Raw genomic sequence first — 22,051 nt, 5'->3', positions numbered from 1 at the left:
TTTGATTAGCTCCATCTATTTCTTAATTTTCTGTTGGAAAGAGAGATTGAGGGTTCATTTGTGAACATACATTTGAGTGGTGAACAAATGCTTCTATGTGGAAACATATATATAAGTTCTCTTAAATTCTTAATGAGAATCTCTCTAACATCTCTCAATACTTAAAAAAATGGATAATAACAGGGCTTCCCTGGTGGCTGGCTCAGTGGTAAAGAATCCACCTGTCAATGCAGGAGACACGGGTTCAATCCCTGATCCAGGAAGATCCCATCTGCCGCAAAGCAATTGAGCTTGTGCACCACAACTACTGAGTCTGTGCTCTAGAGCTCGGGCGCTGCAACTATTGAGCCCATGTGCTGCACCCACTGAAGCCCATATACCCTAGAGCCCATGCTCCGCAATGTGAGAAGCCACCACAATGAGAAGCCTGCGCGCCTCAGCTAGAGAGTAGCCCCCGCTTATGGTAACTAGAGAAAAGCCGGTGGAGCAATGAAGACACAGAATAGCCAAACATAAAAAAATAAAATTATGTATTAAAGAAAAGCTGAATATTAAAGAATACCAAATGGAGTGATTCTGTGCAGGCATGACACATCACTGAGCTCATTTATCTGTCCCTCTAACTAGACTCTGAATAGTAAGAGAGCAAATGACACGAGAGTCTCACACAGTCAAAAAAAAAGAAATCACTGATGAGGTGAGAAAAAAAGCACACGAATCATAATGACTGGGGAGTGATAGGAGACACTGCTGTGCTGGCAGGACTCAAAGGCGTGATGTCACGTAGGTCAGCTTAAAACAAAGCACACCCTCCGTGATGTTCTGAGACAAGGGTCTATCATCATCAGCTTTCTCATGGAGATCCCAGCAAGCATTTGGGACATGTCTGGTTAACAAGAAGGAAATGACCTTCACCAAGATTTGTAGACTCAGATATTAAACATGAATGCAAAAGTCTTGCATTTTAGTAAGATGATGATATAATTACCTTTCTTTTGTCCTTTTTCTATTAATTTTCATAAAGTGAATGGTAGATCTACTGATTAAAGCATCTGAATAAAAGGGGATAAGAAATGATTGTAAACAAAATGTTCCCCACATAAGCATGTTTTCTAAAAAAAGATTAAATTTAGCAATAAATGACATGACTCCTTAGAGGGACAAACTTTATCAGGCTCACCAAAACAAACTAGAATCCCCAAGTTAGAACAGCCAAACTGACAGTTATATATTCAGCACCCATACTCTTGTGGCAGATTTATGATTGAAAAATTACCAACTTTGTTAATGTTATCAGCATTTCTCAGTGGTAAAGATATAGGAACACAGAAAGACAATACTTTTATGACTTAGGAAAACTCTGTTACTTAATAGCAAGCTTGAGCTAAGAAGTCTTTTGTCTTTTATAACTACATTCTAGCATTCAGAAGAGACAGTATAGGAACAAATTACTGACAAATGCTTTAACTCATCATGACTGTTCTTATAAAGAAATAACTATATTAAGTGACCCTTTTAATGTATGATAAAAAGGAACTTAAAAGTACATGTTTCTAAATAGGAAGAGTAGTCTAAGCTTATGGTAATTTTTATCACAAGGCTTTGGGGGAAATATAGTTAAGTCAACATGCCTGTGTAATAAGAAGTGTAGGAAAGAGAAGAACATATTCCTCTCCTCAGTTATAAAGCTGACACTGAGTTATTATGTTCCTGCCTTTTGTTCAATATTGTTTTTGAAAAGCAAAAGAAAAAATATTGCTTTTGGTGAGAAGCACTGGGAACAAAACCTGCAAAATGCTTAAGGTGGCAAAATGTGTGTGTTTATTTGAAAGGTTCAGGGACCTAAGATATTTGTTCCGTTTTGCACCATGGTAAACAACTGCTCTTTAGAGACAAATCCCCTGCCGTGATGACAGGATTAAAAGTTAGTTATTAGAACTGAAGGAAAGGAAAAGCAAATCTGGTAAAACTCATACAAAAAAACAATAAAGCACTTCAAAGCCTGGTGCCATTCCAGCGCAGCACACGCCACCAACAAAAGCCCTGGTGTCGGGTTTAATAGACTTGGATCAAAGGGCAGCTCTGGGAGAAAGCAGCACTGCCTCATGCCTGTCCTCTCCTGCTCCCCAAAGAATGAACAAAACCATAGTTTACAAGTGGGTGACCATGATATCTTGCTGGTCTCCAGAACAGTGGATGATGGATGATTGGAACTGGAACTAAACAGCCAGTTCACTAACACTTATAAACAAGCCAGGCGATATTGAGTGAGAAAAGTAGACTTGCAATCATCTGACTGAAGAAATGAATTTAAATTCTCCTAAAAAAGAAATGACTTTTTCAAATTTCGCACAACGTCCATTCCCATGTACTAATTAAAATTTTGGCAGTGAGCAGCATCTAGGCACAGCACGTTTTCTCTGTGGGCATAGAAGAAACAAACGAAATGCCTCACAGACATCAGCCGAGCTGTTCAGAGGTGCCTCAGACTCCAGAGAGGCTGAATGGGTCTTCACCCTGTCCGCAGACCTGCTCACTTCCCACCATCACAGTCCCTTGGCTCTTCCCTGTTTATCAAATTAACACAAAATCCTCTGTTATTGGGCTTCCCAGGTGGCACAGTAGTAAAGAATCTGCCTGCCAATTGCAGGAGACCCGGGAAGACATGGGTTTGAGATCCCCTGGGGGAGGAAATGGCAACCCATTCCAGTATTCCTGCCTGGAGAATCTCATGGACAGAGGAGCCAGGTGGGCTACAGTCCCGTGAAGTCATAAAAAGTCAGACGCGACTGAGCATGCACACAGACACCTCTGCTATGGACTCTTCAGTTTTAGACTAAACTGGACCACTTCCTGTGGCTTCTGTTTGTCCTGCCCTTACCTACTTGCATGCCTCTAGTTATGGAATCTCCTTTAAATGCCCGCTTCAATTCCTTCTGCTTCTCCTGCACCTGCTGCCGAGTTCCTCCCAGGCCTCACTGTGATGATACTACCTGTGAAATGTCTGCAGTTTTTCTTTCTCTGTTACCACTATCACTGTTAGGAGTTCAGGGTGGCGTTCAGTACCCAGACTCCAGCTGGGAGTCCCTGACAAAGGGGACTTCCATTTGGTAATAGCCTGTGAATAAAAAGGAACTGGCTTTATTAGTAGACCTGTAAGTGCCTGAAAGCACCCCAGGAAAATCTGGTAAAAAGGTGTATGAAAGAAACCAGCCAAAACCCAAGGCCATAATAGGACTTCCTACTTCTCTCCCCAAAGTGAGCAGCAGAGAAGATTACAGGGCTCGCTTCCAGTGGAGACACGGTCCAAGAGAAGCACACCAATGGGAAGCACGAGCCCTGAACTGTATCCCAAGTTCTCAGGCTGAAAAAAATTCAGATTAACAACTCATCCTCCAGGGTTTGGGGGAGGAAGCCCTCAAGAGTGGAGACAGAAAATCCCTTTACCACAGACTCAAACTGGATGGGAGGGAGGCAGAAGTAATCCATTCCCCAATTACCATTGCCTCCAAGAACCTCTGTCTCTTCTCCCTCCTGTTCATTTCCCACACTGCCATGAGGAGTATCTTTAGAAAACAAATCTGATCATGCTATTCATCTGCTTAAGAGGCTCTGATGACACTACACTACTTCTAGGATAAAGTCCAACTTCCTGGCAGGGCATGCATGGGCTCCCCTCCACCTGATCAGTGCCAAAATTTCAGGCTTCCTCTATTTTGACTCACTTCTCATCATATGCTCACATTTGCACTGAATTCCCATTGTCAGGATGTCTGTTCCTATCACTAGGCTTTGGCACATGCTTTCAGTGTTTCTCTGCCTAAATCAGGACCCATTTCTTTATTATTATTTTTTTATGTGAAGGAAACACACTTTATAAACAAGGTGTGGGCCATCTTGGAAGGCAAGAGAGGCACCAGGGTATGGGACTGTCAGTTTTTATAGGGCTGGGTAATTTTATAAGCTAATGAGTGGGAGGAGTCTTCCAGCTATTTTGGGGAAGGCCTGGGGATTTCCAGGGATTGGGGCATCACCTACTTTTTGATGCTTATGGTTGGCCTTGGAACTATCATGGTGCCTGTGGGTGTGTGGCACTGGTTTCTTTTGATCTCATCCTTCATAATCCAGCTCATATGCTTCCCACAGGTAGTTATTTATTCTATCCTATGTTCCCAGAGCCTGTTTTCACATTTATTACACTGCATTAAAATGATTTACTTACAATCATCTCTCCCAGTTAAAGAGTAAGCTCCAAAAGAAAGTTAGTTGTTTTCCTTATCTTTGCACCTTAGGAGATAGTCTTTTTAAAACAAAGGATGTAGTGAGATGTAATCTATTTATATACTATTACTAATTAACTCTTATAAAGTATCCAATTCAGTGCCTTTTAGTATAATTATGTAACCATCACCACTCTTTACTTGTAAAATACTTCCATCACCCTCAAAAAGAAACCCCAAACCAAGTAAGCAGTCTCTTTCTTTCCCTTCCTCTCTCAAGACCCTGGCAACTACTAATCTATTTTGTATCTCTATGGACTTGCCTATTCTGGCCACAAAATATAAATGGAACCAAATAATATATGGCCTTTTGTGTTTGTCTTCTTTCACTTAGTATAACATTTTCAGGGTTAAGCTATGTTATAGCATGCATCAGAACTTCACTCCTCTTTATGGCTGAATAAGATTCCATTGTACGGATGGATATATATATACACATATGTATAGGGCTTCCCTAGTGGCTAAGACAATAAAGAATCTTCCTGCAATGCAAGAGACCTGGGTTCGATCCCTGGGTTGGGAAGATCCCCTGGAGATGGGTATAGCTACCAACTCCAGTGTTCTTGCCTGAAGAATTCCATGAACAGAGGTGCCTGGAGAACTACAGTTCATGGGATCACAAAGAGTTGGACAGGACTGAGCAACTAACACACACACACACACACACACATGCCATATTTTGTTTATCCGTTAATCAACTGATAGACATTTGGACTGTTCTCAACATTTGGCTATAATGAGTCATGCTGCTATGACATTTACGTGTAAGTTTTTATGTGGATATATGTTTTTAATTCCCTTAGAAGTAGAATTGCTGGGTCATACATTAAATTTGTGTTTTCACACTTTAAGAAACTGTCAGGCTGTTTTTCAAAACGGCTACACCATTTTCTGTTCCTAGCAACAGTGTATTAGTGTTCTAATTTTCCTACATCTATGCCGATACACATTGTCTCTCTTAATTTTAGTCATTCTAGTGGGTGTGAAGTGATATTTGTGGTTTTTGATTTGCATTTCATATAAATTTTTTAAAATTAATTTTTATTAGGGTATGGTTGATTTGTATATATTTATAGTATTAGGTTCTGCTGTATAGCAAAGTGAAAGAGTTATATATAATAATTTTAATAAATGTTTATATAATGAATAATCTTTGAATGCCCTGTGGTAGGAGAGACAGGGTGGGACCTGGGACCCTTTGCTGCAGCCCTTGCAACTGGACAAATGGCTCCTTGAGCAACAAAATACAAAGAAACTACAAGGGACTAAAAATAACTGTGTGCACTGTGCAGTTGGGGCAGGATACAAAAAGATCAAACAACCCAACTGCTACTTCTGAAGACCAGGAGCAAAACCTGGGTGTTGGGAGCAAAAGCAGGGTATTATGCATGCCCCCTGTACTCAATACTACCAAAGGGGCAAACTACCTAAGCCACCCCTCTAGTCAAACCTCTGGACACACCCCTGTTCTCACTCCAGCTTGCTCCTCCTGAATGGGAGAGCTAGCAAGGGAACCTGTTGCATATTCTTGCTCCCTTCTACTGCAGCAGAGGTCCCAATAAAGCTTTGCCTGACTTTCTTGTCTGGTCTCTGATCAATTTCTGTTGATTAAGGAGGCAAAAAACCCTGGTCCATAACAGTAGTACACATCCTATAAACACTGGTTAAAGAACAATTTCAGTTTTCTTTTCATCCCACAAATAATTGGGGATCCACAATGGGCTAATGCATTTGGTAGAATTTGGCAAGGTTATGAAGGTATTAAAAGATGCTTACTCCTTGGAAGGAAAGTTATGACCAACCTAGACAGCATATTGAAAAGCAGAGACATTACTTTGTCAACAAAGGTCCGTCTAGTCAAGGCTATGGTTTTTCCAGTGGTCATATATGGATGTGAGAGTTGGACTGTGAAGAAAGCTGAGTGCCGAAGAATTGATGCTTTTGAATTGTGGTGTTGGAAAAGACTCTTCAGAGTCCCCTGGACTGCAAGGAGATCCAACCAGTCCATCCTAAAGGAAATCAGTCCTGAATATTCATTGGAAGGACTGATGTTGAAGCTGAAACTCCAATACTTTGGCCACCTGATGCGAAGAGCTGACTCATTTGAAAAGACCCTGATGCTGTGAAAGATTGAGGGCAGGAGAAGAAGGGGACGATAGAGGATGAGATGGTTGGATGGCATCACCAGCTCAATGGGCATGGGTTTGGGTGGACTCCAGGAGTTGGTGATGGACAGGGAGGCCTGGCGTGCTGTGGTTCATGGGGTCACAAAGAGTTGGACACGACTGAGCCACTGAACTGAACTGATGAAGGTAGACTTTGTAGCTGAAAGCCCTGAGTTCAAATCCAAACTCTGCTACTTATTGGCTACATGAGCTTAGGCAGGTGATCTTTAATCTTTCTGAGCTTTATTGGGGCAGGGTAATATTATCTGACTCTGGTACTGCCTTGAATGTTAAATAAAGTCATGAGTTTTTAACGGCTTGGAATACTGAGTACAGTACATGTTAATTATTATCACTGAGTGAACTGAAGTTACAAAGGCAAACAAGAAAAATGCCTAATAATAGCACTGTGTGATGTAAGCTGTGAGAGAGAGATTTATGTTTCCACAGTAATGAGGCTACCCTCTTGTCCTTATTATTAGGCTATTATGGAAACTAATTACATCATGTTTACATAGTGGCTTGAATTTTAAAATACATACTAAATAAATATTCTGATTTAAGATGTGTTACCTTCAAGAAGATCCAACCAGTCCATTCTGAAGATCAGCCCTGGGATTTCTTTGGAAGGAATGATGCTAAAGCTGAAACTGCAGTACTTTGGCCACCTCATGAGAAGAGTTGACTCATTGGAAAAGACTCTGATGCTGGGAGGGATTGGGGGCAGGAAGAGAAGGGGACGACAGAGGATGAGATGGCTGGATGGCATCACTGACTCGATGGATGTGAGTCTGAGTGAACTCCGGTAGTTGGTGATGGACAGGGAGGCCTGGCATGCTGCGATTCATGGGGTCGCAAAGAGTTGGACACGACTGAGCGACTGAACTGAACTGAACCTTCAAGAAAGTAGTGCTTTAGCATTCTGAGAAACAAGAGATTTTTGGATAAGAATGATTTATACTTCATGAATATAGAGCTCCTGTGATCAATTTTCTTTTTTGCTGTCACAATTTTTTTTCCAACTAGACAGTATGTGGGAAACAAAGTAATTTTTTATATGTATGACATGATTTCTTATTTGCAGTTCTTAGGTCAACAAAACAAACATTTTTTACAATGTTGGCATTTAATAAAAAACGTAAAGTTTGTTTTGAATTTGGAGTGCATATTTTTAAATTTCAGTGTGCTAAAGAGCTCTCCTTTTCAGTTCCATAGAATTTTTTATCAGCAGACTGGTAAGCATTCTATAGATTTTTAATGCAAATATGGGTGTTTTAATGCAAATGTAAATTTGCCTTGGGTGAAGGCCATTCTAGATGGCCTTGAGGAGAGTAGACCAGGGGACTTGAAGACTATGACAGAGAAAAGGCAGGCTGTGAGCCAGGTCAATGATGAAGTTCTACGGCAAGGAAAGAAAGATGAGACAATCAAGGAGAGGCTCGTGAGGAGAAAGAATTAGGAGATGTTGAGCTAAAAGCCTTCAAAATGAAAACAATGGCTGAGGGAAAGCAGAGACTGCAGTGTGACTGAAATTGGAAACTGTCTGGAGATCTATTCCACAATGGAAAGAACTGCTGTCTGAAGTAATGAAATGGAAGCAGCTCTGGCTCAATGGGGCTTCCCCAGTGGCTCAGATTTTGGTAAAGAATTTGCCTGCAATGCAGGAGACCCGGGTTTGATCCCTGGGTCAGGAAGATCCCCCTGGAGGAGCAAATGGCAACCCACTGTAGTATTCTTGCCTGGAGAAACCCATAGACAGAGGAGACTGGGGGGTCTAAAGTCCACGGGGTCACAAAAGAGTCAGACATGACTGAGCATGCACATGCTGGCTTAGCGAGATTTGGAGAAGAGAAGCCAAGTCCAAAGATTTATCCTAAGCAGGAGCTGGATTTGTTACCCATATGAAGTTAGAGTCCTTTCTTTTGCTTATCTGTGAATCTCTTATGCACCAAGTTTCTCTTCAGCTATTTTATTTTGTATACATATATAATGAATGAAAGGGACCTCAGGAGCCATCTAGTGATCTAGGGACTTAAGTAGCTGGGTAAATGATGCTGCTGGCTCTTATGCATTAAGAGCCAAAAGAGGATGAGAAAAGAAGAGGTGAAGGGAAGGGCCCAATTTCCCACAGCTGTCGCTAAAGCAAGGGATACCCATGAGATGATGGCAGGAGAAAATGAAAATTATAGAGGCAGGCTTCCTATATGATTACTCCACTCATTCTATTTCATCCAGAAACAGCTTTTAATTACTTGGAAATGACAATATAGACTGCTATAGCCCATACCTTTCTCTCCTTCCATCTGGAGACGCCCTACTTTATCACTCCTTGGAAGCCAATGTAGGAAAATCGAAACACTGCAAAACCAAGAGAACTGAGAAGTCATGCATGTGGAAGAAGGTGTAGAAGGAAGGAAGAATCTTGAGAAAGTGGATCCTATCTGAGACAGTGACCTTGGTGATGGCCTCTAGAAGGAATTGGTTAGGGACAGCCAACTGGGCTGTGCAAAGTCACCCTGCTTCGTGGTGGTAGAAGTACTTCTTTTCATTTGAGTTGGACTTCAACTTGAGCTTCATTTGGGTTAATAAATAATCTTTTAAAAATGTAAATATATCTAGGATGGGTAAAGAACTGTGACTCATACATTTATATGGATTAATTTTATGCAGGGTGTTATTTAAATACTTAATAACAGCTACAGCAGAGGTATTAACCAGAGTCCTTGAGGCCAAGGCTGTGAAGGATCACGGGAGGTCCAGGTGGTGGGTGAGGGAGTACAATGAAGGGATTGAAGACGCGGCTGTTTACTGTTACCAAATACTTAACATTTAACAGCCAGTACACTTATGCCCATATACACTGGTATAGTGCTAGCCCTGGTTCCGTACATTTTTAATAAGCTGAGTTCTGTGACAAAGTATTCTGATTAAGAGAGGAGGGAGACAAAGATAATGCCAATGTCACTCTGAATGAACATAAGGGGAGAAAGAAGACAAGAAAGAACAAAACTAATATAAAAATTCTGTCCAGGAAAATATTCTTTCATTTTCCTCCTCTTCCCAATCACAGGTCTCCCTGTACCCAGGACCCATAATCATACTAATATTAGCTCTACATCAATCCACAGAGAACAAATTTGCCAAAAGCCCATATGCTAAAGACTAAGCCAAGGTGTCTTAGACAGTAAAGAATCTGACTGCAATTCAGAAGTCCCAGTTCAATTCTTTGGTCAGGAAAATCCCCTGGAGAAGGGAATGTCTACCCACTCAGGTATTCTTACCTGGAGAATTCTATGGACAGAGGAGCCTGGCAGGTTACAGTCCATGGGGTCGCAAAGAGTCGGACATGAAAGAGCAACTAACACTTTCACATGCTAAATGTCAGTCCACCTGAAACCCAATTCACTGGAGACCAATTTGTCAGATGCACCACATTCACTGGCTTTCTAAAAATCATTCTTAGAGTCCACAACATTTTGAATGTGATGAACTGGAAGAGTTAAGATGACTGTGGAGAACCAGGGACCCAGGCTCCTTCCTGCCTGTGTTCATCCTCTCTCTGCCCTACAGGTTCTCTCTCTGCTCCTTGGCACCTCCAAGTCTCCCTCACTCTAAAGCTGACAGCCTGGGCAAGTCTCACACTAACAAGCACAATCTATTCCTCTGGCCTTGTGAGGTCCTTCTTTGCCCTAACTCTAACCTCCAGATGCAGCAGCCACACGCTGGGACAGAGATAAAATGAACATTCCTTAAAATGCTGACACTACAGAAATATTCATAAGCTATTAAAAACCATCCAATTAGAACTGTTATCAACATTTCAGTTAAACAAGTTTTTGATGACAGTGGGCAAAGTTAATTTGGCAAAGTTTAATCGGTAAAATTGGAAGTATCCTAAAAATGCTAAATGTAGGCAACTTTTTTTAAAAAGGCTTTAAAAAAGGATCTGAAAGACATCAGTATAAATAGAAAAATTCCCATAGGAAATGCTGAAATTTTGGCAGCACTCAGAAGAACATGTTGGTTAAATTTCCTTAGGATTTCTCAACAAACTGAACATTTCTTAAGATGCATGAAGCTGGAGGGTATAAAGACAAAGGGATAAGCAGCAACCTCACCTAAGGTCCTTAAAGCACACTTCACACCTTGGCCAACAAACAAGGAAACAAATACAAAGCAAATCAAATAAAATGGTCTCTTCTCATTACAAGATTCCCATCTATACAAAACCATCTGTGTAAAAGGCATGCATTGAGAAATCTGTGTGAGTTAACACTAACCTTTTGAAAGGTTAAACACCTAATTCAAGAAAAGCAAGATTTGCTAAGGGTGATAGGTGATTTTTTTTTTTTAACTTTCTACACAGATACATAATTTTCTTTGGAGATACCTAAAAACAATAAACATATATACACACACACACACATATGTGGGAACATGTGTTTCAAGTTCTTAATATTTATCTTAGGAAGGAACTCAGACATAGTTCAACAGGAAATTTTAGTGGAAAAACAGCTACAAATCATGGTTTTAGTTATATATTTTTAAAATACCTAGCGTATCTATTGATTTTTATAGACCAAAATACAATATAATAAACACTACTAACATCAAAGTACTTTTTAAAATAAGAGAAAAATATCTTGGAAATAATTCTTTTTTAAAAAAAAAAAACAAATGTGACAGAATGGCATTCTGGTATCCTAGAAAAGAAAAATGTACTAGCCCTCCAAATAGCATAAAAAAAAATGTAATAAGGTTCCACATGAAAAACATTATGTATTTTATGGAACTAAACTTGAGATTAAAATTTTAATTTTGCATTATGAGAAAATGTGTACAGACTTCAATTTCATTCCTATAATAGTGGATCAATTCTTTCAAAAATTACAATTAAACTCCCCATTAACTCTCATACCATTTTGAACCAGAAGAGCTAGGAAAAAGACAGTTTGAATGACTATATGTTCCTCTAATATATTATCTCTTATTCAGTTGCTATATGGCCTCCAAATAGCATTTGTGATTGTACAGACAATATAACAAATATCCATATACCCATCATTCAAAATTTACAGATACTAACATTTTAATATTTACTTCTGAACTTTTTTAAAATAAAATACTTCTGATAAAGCTGTTGCCACACTTTTAGTCTTCCTTAGACTCATTCTTCTCTTCTTTCAGAGGCAATAAGTTTAATATGTATTCTTCCAATCTATGTTTACATATCTTATTTTATATATATGTATTCACAAATACATAATATTATTTGTGTGTTTGTGTGTGCTGTGCATTAAAAAAATAACATCATGTTTTCAAAATATGGTCATGTTCATACATATAAACCTAAATCATTCATGTTAACTTCTAAGTAGTATCTTGTGACAGTTGATTTAGCCATTGTCCTACTGATGGACATTTTGGTTGTTTCCAATTTTTTGCATTCCAAAAAGGATCACTGAGTACACATCTTTGTACATGTATCCTTATATATATGCAGAAGAATGTATTCCTTGCTATGAAACTATTTTAGTTGTAGGAATGAGGTATTACCTCATACCAGTCAGAACCACCATCATTAAAAAAGTCTACAAATAATAAACCTTACAATCCCACTCCTAGGCATGAAGGAGGAAACAGACAGAACAGGCTTCGTCTGGAAAGCAGGACTCCATCTTGGGTTGGACTATGGACTTTGATCTATATGCCCAGTATCTATGGAAACGACATACCAACTGGAAAACCAGACCACACCCCGCCCCCACCCCCATGGAAGAGCCCCAGGGCTCATACCTAGACTCTCCTCAACTAAAAGAATACCGTAATTATCTGTGTAACAGAATAGAATCATAAATTCTATTATGTTTATTGGGGTATGACCACAGGCCTATTGATAATTGTCCACTGTTAACTACCTAGGCCTAAGGCATATGAATCACGGGTTATCTTTGACCGTATCTTTCTTTTCCTTTGTTCAGACTAGTTTCAGGGAATTTGGGGAGGTGGGTTTGGGCATGTACAGTTAGGGTATATAAGGTTTTCACAAAAACTGGTCGGGGTCCTTGGCTAAGAGGAGACTCTGCCTTGGACCCGCCTATGTAATAAACTGCACTCCACTATCTACATTGTCCTTCTGAGTGAGTTTGTTTCCCGGAACACGTGGCTACAACAGGCATGTATCTAGGAAAGAAGAAAACTCTACTAGAAAAGATACATGTACTCCAATGTATCGGCAGCACTATTTACAATAGCCAAGACATGGAAGCAACACAAATGTCCATCAACAGATGATTGGTTTAAGATGTGTCATACACAAACACACACACACACAATGGAATACCTGTGTACTCAAGAATCTTCACAGGTTCTATTGGACATATTCTCTTTTTAAGAATGAAGGAAAATTCTCCCATTTTTGAGCCATTCTTTTATGTCAATTCTACAAAATTGCATGCAACTTTACAAATATTTTTTAAAAGATATAGTTTTGTAAATATTTAATATCCTGCTAATTTGATTTTGAATTGTAAATGTCAAGAGTTCTGTTTGGGTTTTTTTTATGTTTTATTATGCTTTGTTAAAATGGAAAAATTTTATGAGTACTGTAAAAACATTTTTTTAATGAAAAAAGAATGAAATAATGTTATTAGCAGCAACACAAATGAACCTAGAGATGATCATACTAAGTAAAGTAAGTCAGACAGAGAAGGACAAATATCAAATGATATCACTTATAGGTGGTATATATATATATAAAAATAATAAATGGAAACTAAGGCACACAGAAGTTAAGTGACTTCCCAAGATCCCCAATCAGTGGTAGAGAAAGGATTTGAACCAGGCAGACCAGCAGCAGAGTCCTTGCTGTTAGTATTTTGCTCTACGAATTCTTTACATTGCCTCTTGACAGGGTCTGTGTGATACATGTTGGGAACACTTAACAAAATATAGTTGATTTGGAAAAAGAAAATTGTTGGGTTTTTTTTGTTTCTTTGTTTGCTTTTGTTTTGCCCATTAGCTGAGTATTTACCAAGTATCAGAACTGGGGTAAGCTCTCTCTCATACAGTTCAGTTCAGTTCAGTGCAGTCGCTCAGTCGTGTCCAACTCTTTGTGACCCCATGAATCGCAGCACGCCAGGCCTCCCTGTCCATCACCAACTCCCGGAGTTCACTGAGACTCACGTCCATCGAGTCAGTGATGCCATCCAGCCATCTCATTCTCTGTTGTCCCCTTCTTCTCCTGCCCCCAATCTCTCCCAGAATCAGAGTTTTTCCAATGAGTCAACACTTCGTATGAGGTGGCCAAAGTACTGGAGTTTCAGCTTTAGCATCATTCCCTCCAAAGAAATCCCAGGGCTGATCTCCTTTAGGATGGACTGGTTGGATCTCCTTGCAGTCCAAGGGACTCTCAAGAGTCTTCTCCAACACCACAGTTCAAAAGCATCAATTCTTCGGCACTCAGCCTTCTTCACAGTCCAACTCTCGCATCCATACATGACCACTGGAAAAACCATAGCCTTGACTAGACAGACCTTTGTTGGCAAAGTAATGTCTCTGCTTTTCAATATGCTATCTAGGTTGGTCATAACGTTCCTTCCAAGGAGTAAGCGTCTTTTAATTTCATGGCTGCAGTCACCATCTGCACTGATTTTGGAGCCCAGAAAAATAAAGTCTGACACTGTTTCCACTGTTTCCCCATCTATTTCCCATGAAGTGATGGGACCGGATGCCATGATCTTAGTTTTCTGAATGTTGAGCTTTAAGCCAACTTTTTCACTCTCCACTTTCACTTTCATCAAGAGGCTTTTTAGTTCCTCTTCACTTTCTGCCATAAAGGGGGTGTCATCTGCATATCTGAGGTTATTGATATTTCTCCCGGCAATCTTGATTCCAGCTGTGTTTCTTCCAGCCCAGCGTTTCTCATGATGTACTCTGCATATAAGTTAAATAAGCAGGGTGATAATATACAGCCTTGACATATTCCTTTTCCTATTTGGACCCAGTCTGTCGTTCCATGTCCAGTTCTAACTGTTGCTTCCTGACCTGCATACAGATTTCTCAAGAGTCAGGTCAGGTGGTCTGGTATTCCCATCTCTTTCAGAATTTTCCACAGTTTATTGTGATCCACACAGTCAAAGGCTTTGGCATAGTCAATAAAGCAGAAATAGGTGTTTTTCTGGAACTCTCTTGCTTTTTCCATGATCCAGCAGATGTTGACAATTTGATCTCATACAGTATCTGTCACTTAATACCGACAACCTATGAAGTAAGTAATATTCTAATCTGTGTATGTGAATCCAAGGCCCATAGCAGTTCCATAGCATGCTTAAGGTCTAACAAAGGAGTCTGCATGTCCAGCACAGATGTTTGGGCAAATGTACCAGGAAATGGATCCTGGTACAAAATAAAAATTGTTGGGTCCCATAAAAATGCTTGAGCTGCAGTGCAACATCACTAATTATTATAGAATACAAGTCAAAACCACAATGAAGTATCATCTCACAACCAGTCAGAATGGCCATCATCAAAAAGTCTACAAAAAATAAATGCTGGAAAGGGTGTGGAGAAAACGGAACCCTTGTGCACTGTTGGTGGGAATGTAAATTGGTGTAGTCATAAGGAAAAATCAATATGGTGATTCCTCAAAAAACTAAAAATGGAGTTACCATATGATCCCAAATTCCACTTCAGGGCATACATCTGGAGAAAACTCTAATTCTAAAAGATACATGCACCCAATGTTCATAGCAGCACTATTTACAATAGCCAAGACATGGAAGCAACCTGAATGTTCATCAACAGAGGAATGGATAAAGAAGCTGTGGTATAGATAGATATATGGATAGGCTCATTGAAAAAGACTCTGATGCTCGGAGGGATTGAGGGCAGGTGGAGAAGGGGACCACCAAGGATGAGATGGCTGGATGGCATCACTGACTCAATGGACGTAGGTTTGAGTGAACTCCGGGAGATGGTGATGGACAGGGAGGCCTGTTGTGCTGCGATTCATGGGGTTGCAAAGAGTCGGACATGACTGAGTGACTGAACTGAACTGAACTGAACTGAAACATAGCAATACACCTCAGCCATAAAAAAGAATGAAATTATGCCATTTGCAGCGATGTGGATGAACCTATAGATTACCAAACAAAGTCAGAGAAAGACAAGTATCATATGCAAGCACTTATAAGGACTCTAAAATATGATACAACTGAACTTACTTACAAAGCAGAAACAGACACACAGACAGAAAACAACCTTATGGTTACCAAAGGGGAAAGGGGGTGGAGAGGAATAAACTAGGAGTATGGGATAATTTTCACAGATATAAACTACTATACATAAAATAGATAAACATAAGGTCCTGCTGTATAGCACAGGGTTCTATATTCAATATCTTATAATAATCTATAATGGAAAAAAATCTGAAAAAAACACATAACTGAATCACTTTGCAGTACATCTGAGACAAATTCGAATATTGTAAACCAACTGTTCTTCAATAAAAATCCCAAACAACAACAAAAACCCAATAAAATAAAATAAAGGTGCTTCCTGCAGCCAGATCTTAAAAAAAAAGGCCCAGATTATAACACACTAAATAATAAGAGAATCCCAAGTTCATAGTGATATTTTTTAAAAAGGAGGAAATCAGAAGTTTTTCTCTACAGAAAAATGCCAGCTAATGAAGAAGCAATGTTGGAATTCAAAAAAATCACTATTTCAAAACTGCTTCAGGCAAAGATCAATGAATGTTAAAACCAAAGCGTGAAAGGTTTTGGAAACAGTAATAGTCATGTGATCTCTCAAAGTAGCACACCATAGATTACATACTAATTGTAAAGAGAAAAGAGTACTTTATAAATTTGTCTTATTTTGGAGAAGCTAGTTTCTCTTCATGTTTTGTCTATTCAGGCCAGTCTCCTCTGACGCTCTCACTGTTTGCCTATTTTTTCTACTAGCTTGTTTGTTTTACTAACCGAATTGTATAAAGTTATATACTTTGAACACTGTAATGCAAAATATCTTTACTGAGTATGAGACTTGTGTATGTCACTTTTTGTGGCAAATTTAATATGTCTTTCCCTACCCTCAGGGTCTCAGAGATAGTCTCCCATATTTTCTCCTGAAGGCAGGAATTCTACTTGGCTTGTTTTTATAAGGAGCTGAACAGTGAGCACTGATCTATTACTGTTGAAAAATACAAACCACTCTTGCAGCCTCCTTATATCAAAGTCATCCTTTAGTTCTCAGAGCTTTTCCACCTTTACATGGAGACTCCTTTCAAAAGCATGAACAACTGAAAATTACTATTTAAAATAATATATGGTAAAGTCATAGTTTCACGGTATTAAAATAAATAGAAAAGAATATAATCTTACATGAGTGAACAACATTTGATCCCTGAGCTCTTCAGACCTTTCATTTGGAGTCCAAGCTTCAGCAAACTGCAGGAAATCCCATTTTTCTTTATCACCCTCCTCGGCCTGAAGTTTTTCCTTCCTCCCATTCAGTGTGCTTCCTGTAACTTGAGCCTGTAAGATGGAAAAGCATATAGATTTTACGACAGGTTGCCTCACAGATGACATTTACTAAGCAGTAACCTGGTTTTGCATTTGAGTCACAAGCAATCCAATAAAGAAAATCTTATTTTTTCAATATATCATGGGCTTTAGCAATCAAGAATCACTCAAGGTTCAAGAATCCTTTTGAAGAAGTGTATGTTCTCAGCTTACAAAAAGGACTTGGGGTTTGAAAATGTTTTGTTTCCTTACTAGCTCATCCTCCCCTGGCCTCTAAAATGGTAGAGAAGGACTTGGAAGACAATAGGAACACATGTAAATTCATGTCGCTCTCTTATTACCAAGGACAGCAGGTAAAGTATTACCAACTGAAGCGTTTTCTGAACTTGGTCTCTATCAACATCAATATCTTAGTGTATGTATATATGCTTTGCCTGAAAACACCAAAACTCAGCCTCTTAACTCATACAAGCTATGGATAATAAGCTCTGAGTAAAAGTTGGTAACCTGGTTTAAATTCAAGCTTTACCTTACGATTCAACATTCCCCACATAAGGGTGTCTAGAGTCCCATTTGCAATAAGGTAGTGAATATTCACAGAACTGCACTGTCCAATCCGGTGAGCACGGTCTTCTGCTTGTTTTATATGTCCAGGGTCCCAGTACAACTCAGCAAACACAACATGAGTTGCAGCAGTAAATGTCAAACCCTAAGCAAAATAAAGTGAAGAAAAAAAGTGAAAAGTGAAAGTGTTAGACGCTCAGTTGTGTCCAACTCTTTGACACCCCCTGGACTGTAGCCTGCCAGGTTCCCCTGTCCATAGAGTTCTCCAGGCAAGAATACTGGAGTGGGTAGCCACTCCCTTCTTCAGAGGATCTTCCTGACCCAGGAATCAAACCTGGTCTCCTGCAGTGCAGTCACCCCAGAAGCCCAAAGTAAAGAAACTGAGATGCAAATAAACTGAGAATTTAACATAGAGCCATGTATAATCAAGTCTTTCTGAGTACGTTCACTGGACAAGAGAACAGTGAAGGACTTAAAAACAAATCAGTCTTTCATTTTAAGTCAAATTAAGAAAATTTAATTCAGATAAATGAAGACTGCTTACTGCAAATTAGTCAGGTGAACTACAAAGAACATGTTTAAAAGGTATTTCAGTATTTCAAAAGTCAGTTTGACGGATGTATACATAAACAAAATCACTTTATCCTCTGATGTATACTGGGTTCACATTACCATTGGAAAATCTAATAAAATACATTATAAATGAGAATATAATTCTAACACATGGTATCCATAGCAACTAGGCAGACAGCAATGACACCCTCTATTCATTTAAATCATTCTGTTTTATAAAGAAAGAAAATCATGTCTACAGTCAAAACCTTTTCTATCTTTGGAATTTCTCATGTTGCATCCCAAAGACTGATGTTTACTGATTTGTATCTTGATGTATACAATACAGTTGCATCTTTGTGCAACTGTATTTTATATCAGTTTGAAACAGTATGACATTAAAAGTATTAACTAGGTCTTGTTTTATAACTAATATATGAAATAATGCAAGGCTCTTTAAACTGTGTTAAAAAATGCATGACTTTAAAGTGGGTAGGTCAAGCGAAATGTGGACCACACTTATTGCCACACAGTACTGGGAGGTATTATGTGGTCAACAGGACACCTACCATATTATGGTAGTGTTATCTAATCCATGGCTGTTGTTCACATGCCCTGGAACTTCTGTGAGTGACTTTCACGACTGCTGTGCTGCTTTGATGTTATTTTAACTTAAAATATTTTAATGTCACATAACAACATCATATTAGCATTCATTAAACAGTGGCACTCATTCTCAAGCTGAAGATCAACCACTTTGGAGCAGAACTTAGAAGTAATAAAAACATGGACAGAGTCAAATAAACACCATGTTAAACTGTGCTGCTACTTAGGATTTGAAATGCTGCAAAATATCAGAGATAATGCAAGAAAATTAAGTAGCATTTAAAGTAAAAAGTATCATAAAAGTGTAAAAAGTATCATATGACCATACAAGAAAAAAGGGAAAATATGTTGGCAAGATCAAATCACTCAAAGATGCTATTAATACTAAACTACAATGGAAGATTCAGAAACCTCCAGGACAAAGCCCTTTCTACTTTCCTTCATTCTGATGAAGATTTTATTAATAGTATTCAAGGGTATTAAGTTTTGAATTATACAAGGCCTTCAGGAATACAGCCTTGAACAGAATGTGAGTGCCTTGTACAATCTTAATTTCAGAAAGTCTTTTATCAGGTCACTCCCAGACTCTCCTGCCCAGATTCTTCCTACTTATCTTCTCCCAAGCTATTGGTACTCCATTTCTACTTTTAAGCTCTTTTTTATAATATTTTCTATGGCTGAAATATTCTAACAGATATAAAACTCAGACTACTAGAAATTCAATCCAACATGAAAGTGTTGAGACAACCATCTTTTTGATTAGAACTCCTAGTGAGTTCTAGAACGTCTTCATCTTCATGGATTCTCTCTATATAGACAATTTTATATACATCAATTACCTCACTAAAAGGAGAACTTTGGCTCTGGTCCAGATTCCAGAATCCACAGAAGTTGCCAGATTTACCATATACCAGGTTGGATATTTAACAACAATATGCCCAATTGCTTTTCCCTCTGTTAAATATCCTGGCTTAGATATTTACATCAAAATATTCTAGAAAGCTAGTAGGAAAAATGTTCAGAAGGGTCCCCTTCTACAGTGGGTAGTACAGACCAATATCTATTCTTTTCTTACTCCTTTGTAACGTAACACCTGATGACCAATAAAGGCTACTGTTTCCAGTTTCATTTGAAGACAGTTGTGGCTCTGGGAATAACTGCAGGCCAGTGAGATGCAGCATGCCTTTCTCCACTCAGCTGCCTGGATCATAGATACGAGCTCTAGCAGAACTCTTAGATGAGATACCTGCTAGGAGTGGTAACCAGCCTTGGACTGTCTGTATCCAAGAGTGAAATTTTGTGTATTTACGTCATTGTTAATTTGGATTTACATTTACCTGTAGCCAAACCTAATTCTAAGAAACAAACTAAGGGCATTCCACAAAAAACTCAGAAAGAAAGGAGAGTTCTTTTTTCCTCAGGCCACCTTGCCTCACAGACTCTGATGAAAACAACCAAGTAAGATAAGTGCTGTAAGAAAGGGATGAGAAAATGTTATACAAAAGATCATGGGAAAGCATTATAATGAAATTAACTTTACTCTTGCAGGAAATTCTTTACTTGAAAATTCAGGAAGCTTATAATCAGAGGTGTTGAGGTCTCCTTCTGTTACACTTTCTAGCACTCTCCAAGGTGGAATGAGTATTTATCACACCAAACAGGAAGTTATAGTTAAGGTTAATGGCCTTTTTATTATCTCAAAATTTCATTATCAAATTCAGACGTGAAACTTCTTACCTGACCAGCAGCCTGAATGCTGAGGATAGCCACACGAGTCTCAGGATCCTTTTGAAACTGATTAACCAGATGTATTCTTTCTGAAGACGGAACACTTCCATCTATCCTGATGTAACGAGTCTACCATCAACAACAAGGGAAATGGCAAAATTAGGACAAGCTCCATCTTATTATATACATGTTACAGCTTATTTTTATGTTCACACAATAAAACCGAAACTGGTGAAAATGATTGGTTAGTAAATGTTGTATAAGACTCTTAACCAGATTTCTTAATATCTGCTTATAAAAATTTCTTAATTTTAAATATTTTAAGCTACTTGAGAGTGGTATCTATGTCTAATTCATCTTCATACCATCAATGCCAAGTGTGATGTCACAGATATAACAGGCGTTCCATAATCGTAACTGGATTATTGTCTTCAATAATGTTCTAGGTAAAGTGATATACAAACTTTAAAAGATGGATCAGACTAATTTTAAAGTTACAGGACCACTAATTCCAAAGTGAAAATAAAGTCAGACATGTGAGAAAAAGTGGATTCAGCCCATGTATTTGGGATTCAGGAAGAGTAGTCCTGAAATGTTGCAACATTAACTGGGAAAGCATCTTTTTTAAAGTCGCATTTGAGTCATCTTTTTCCCATTTTTAAATTTAAAAGAAATATGTGATTTGGTCATCTCCACTGAGGTAGGAACCAAGACACACAAACACATTTTTGAAAAAGAAGGAAATATTAAGTACTAAATTGAACTGTGCTGTCTTTTAGGAACAATATGAGTTTAGAAAATATGAGCAGTCAGTGTACGTCAGAATAGTTTTTAAAAACTTATTACTCAAATTTGTAAAAACAGGCATAAGCCCTGAATTTCAAACTGTCTATATGCACTTTTATGGAAAATATTGCCTTAAATACTTGAGACACAGTTTTATAAGTGAACCAGCAAATTAATGATTTAATAGAATGTCCCTTATCAACTTTTCTATGTCCTCATAAACAGATATAAATTGACCAGTGATCTATCAACAGAGACTATAAAATCTTCTGAGGGTCTTTCTAAAGAAAACATACTGTCAGGCAAAGGAGAGTTTGGGAGAAATTAACCTCCAACACCATGACTACCTACATTTTTAACTCTTAGTGGCATTAAACAGAATTCTAAACACACCAATAGAGTGGGAGTGGGAAGAAGAGACACACTTGGCATATATTCCAATAGTTTTAAGGTATAACGGAATCAGAATTAAACATCTAATATTGTTCAATCATTTAAAAATTATTTCTAAGGCTAATTAATTCTTCCTCAGAGGATCTATCACAGATACTATATGATAATGAGAAAGCATCCGTTTAATATATAGCACTTTACTATGTTATATTATTATAAATCATTCTATGAAGGAAAGACTAGAATTATTTCTTTGGTAATGTTAATGACTAATTAGCAAATACTTGGAAAAAGTACACAAAGTTTTAAAAAACATGGCTTTATTCCTCCCTTTAAAAAAGCTAACTGCACCAGCAAGTGGTTCTGATGTTACATGGATATTAAGCTCTTATAATTTGTCAGGAACTTCCTCTGGCTGATCCAGAGCATCTCAAGAAGGCCTTAGCACACA

General features: G+C 38.5%; 1 protein-coding gene across 16 annotated transcripts in view; it reads right to left on the bottom strand.

Annotated features, from left to right (window-relative positions):
• The window catches only part of ZRANB3 (zinc finger RANBP2-type containing 3), a 300,187-nt gene that overhangs the window by 45,184 nt on the left and 232,952 nt on the right, over positions 1–22,051 (bottom strand). For all 16 annotated transcript variants that reach the window (XM_055572729.1, XM_055572728.1, XM_055572727.1 and 13 more), the window contains 3 exons: positions 20,431–20,550; positions 17,501–17,680; positions 16,831–16,983 (listed from right to left, as the gene is read on the bottom strand). In XM_055572729.1, the coding sequence (XP_055428704.1) occupies positions 16,831–16,983; positions 17,501–17,680; positions 20,431–20,550 (453 nt within the window). The remainder of the gene's footprint in view (positions 1–16,830; positions 16,984–17,500; positions 17,681–20,430; positions 20,551–22,051) is intronic.

The sequence above is a fragment of the Bubalus kerabau genome, chromosome 3, assembly GCF_029407905.1.
Source record: "Bubalus kerabau isolate K-KA32 ecotype Philippines breed swamp buffalo chromosome 3, PCC_UOA_SB_1v2, whole genome shotgun sequence".
NCBI lineage: Eukaryota > Metazoa > Chordata > Mammalia > Artiodactyla > Bovidae > Bubalus > Bubalus kerabau.
The sequence above is the reverse complement of the archived record's forward strand: the minus strand, read 5'-3'. Positions and strand labels throughout refer to the sequence as shown.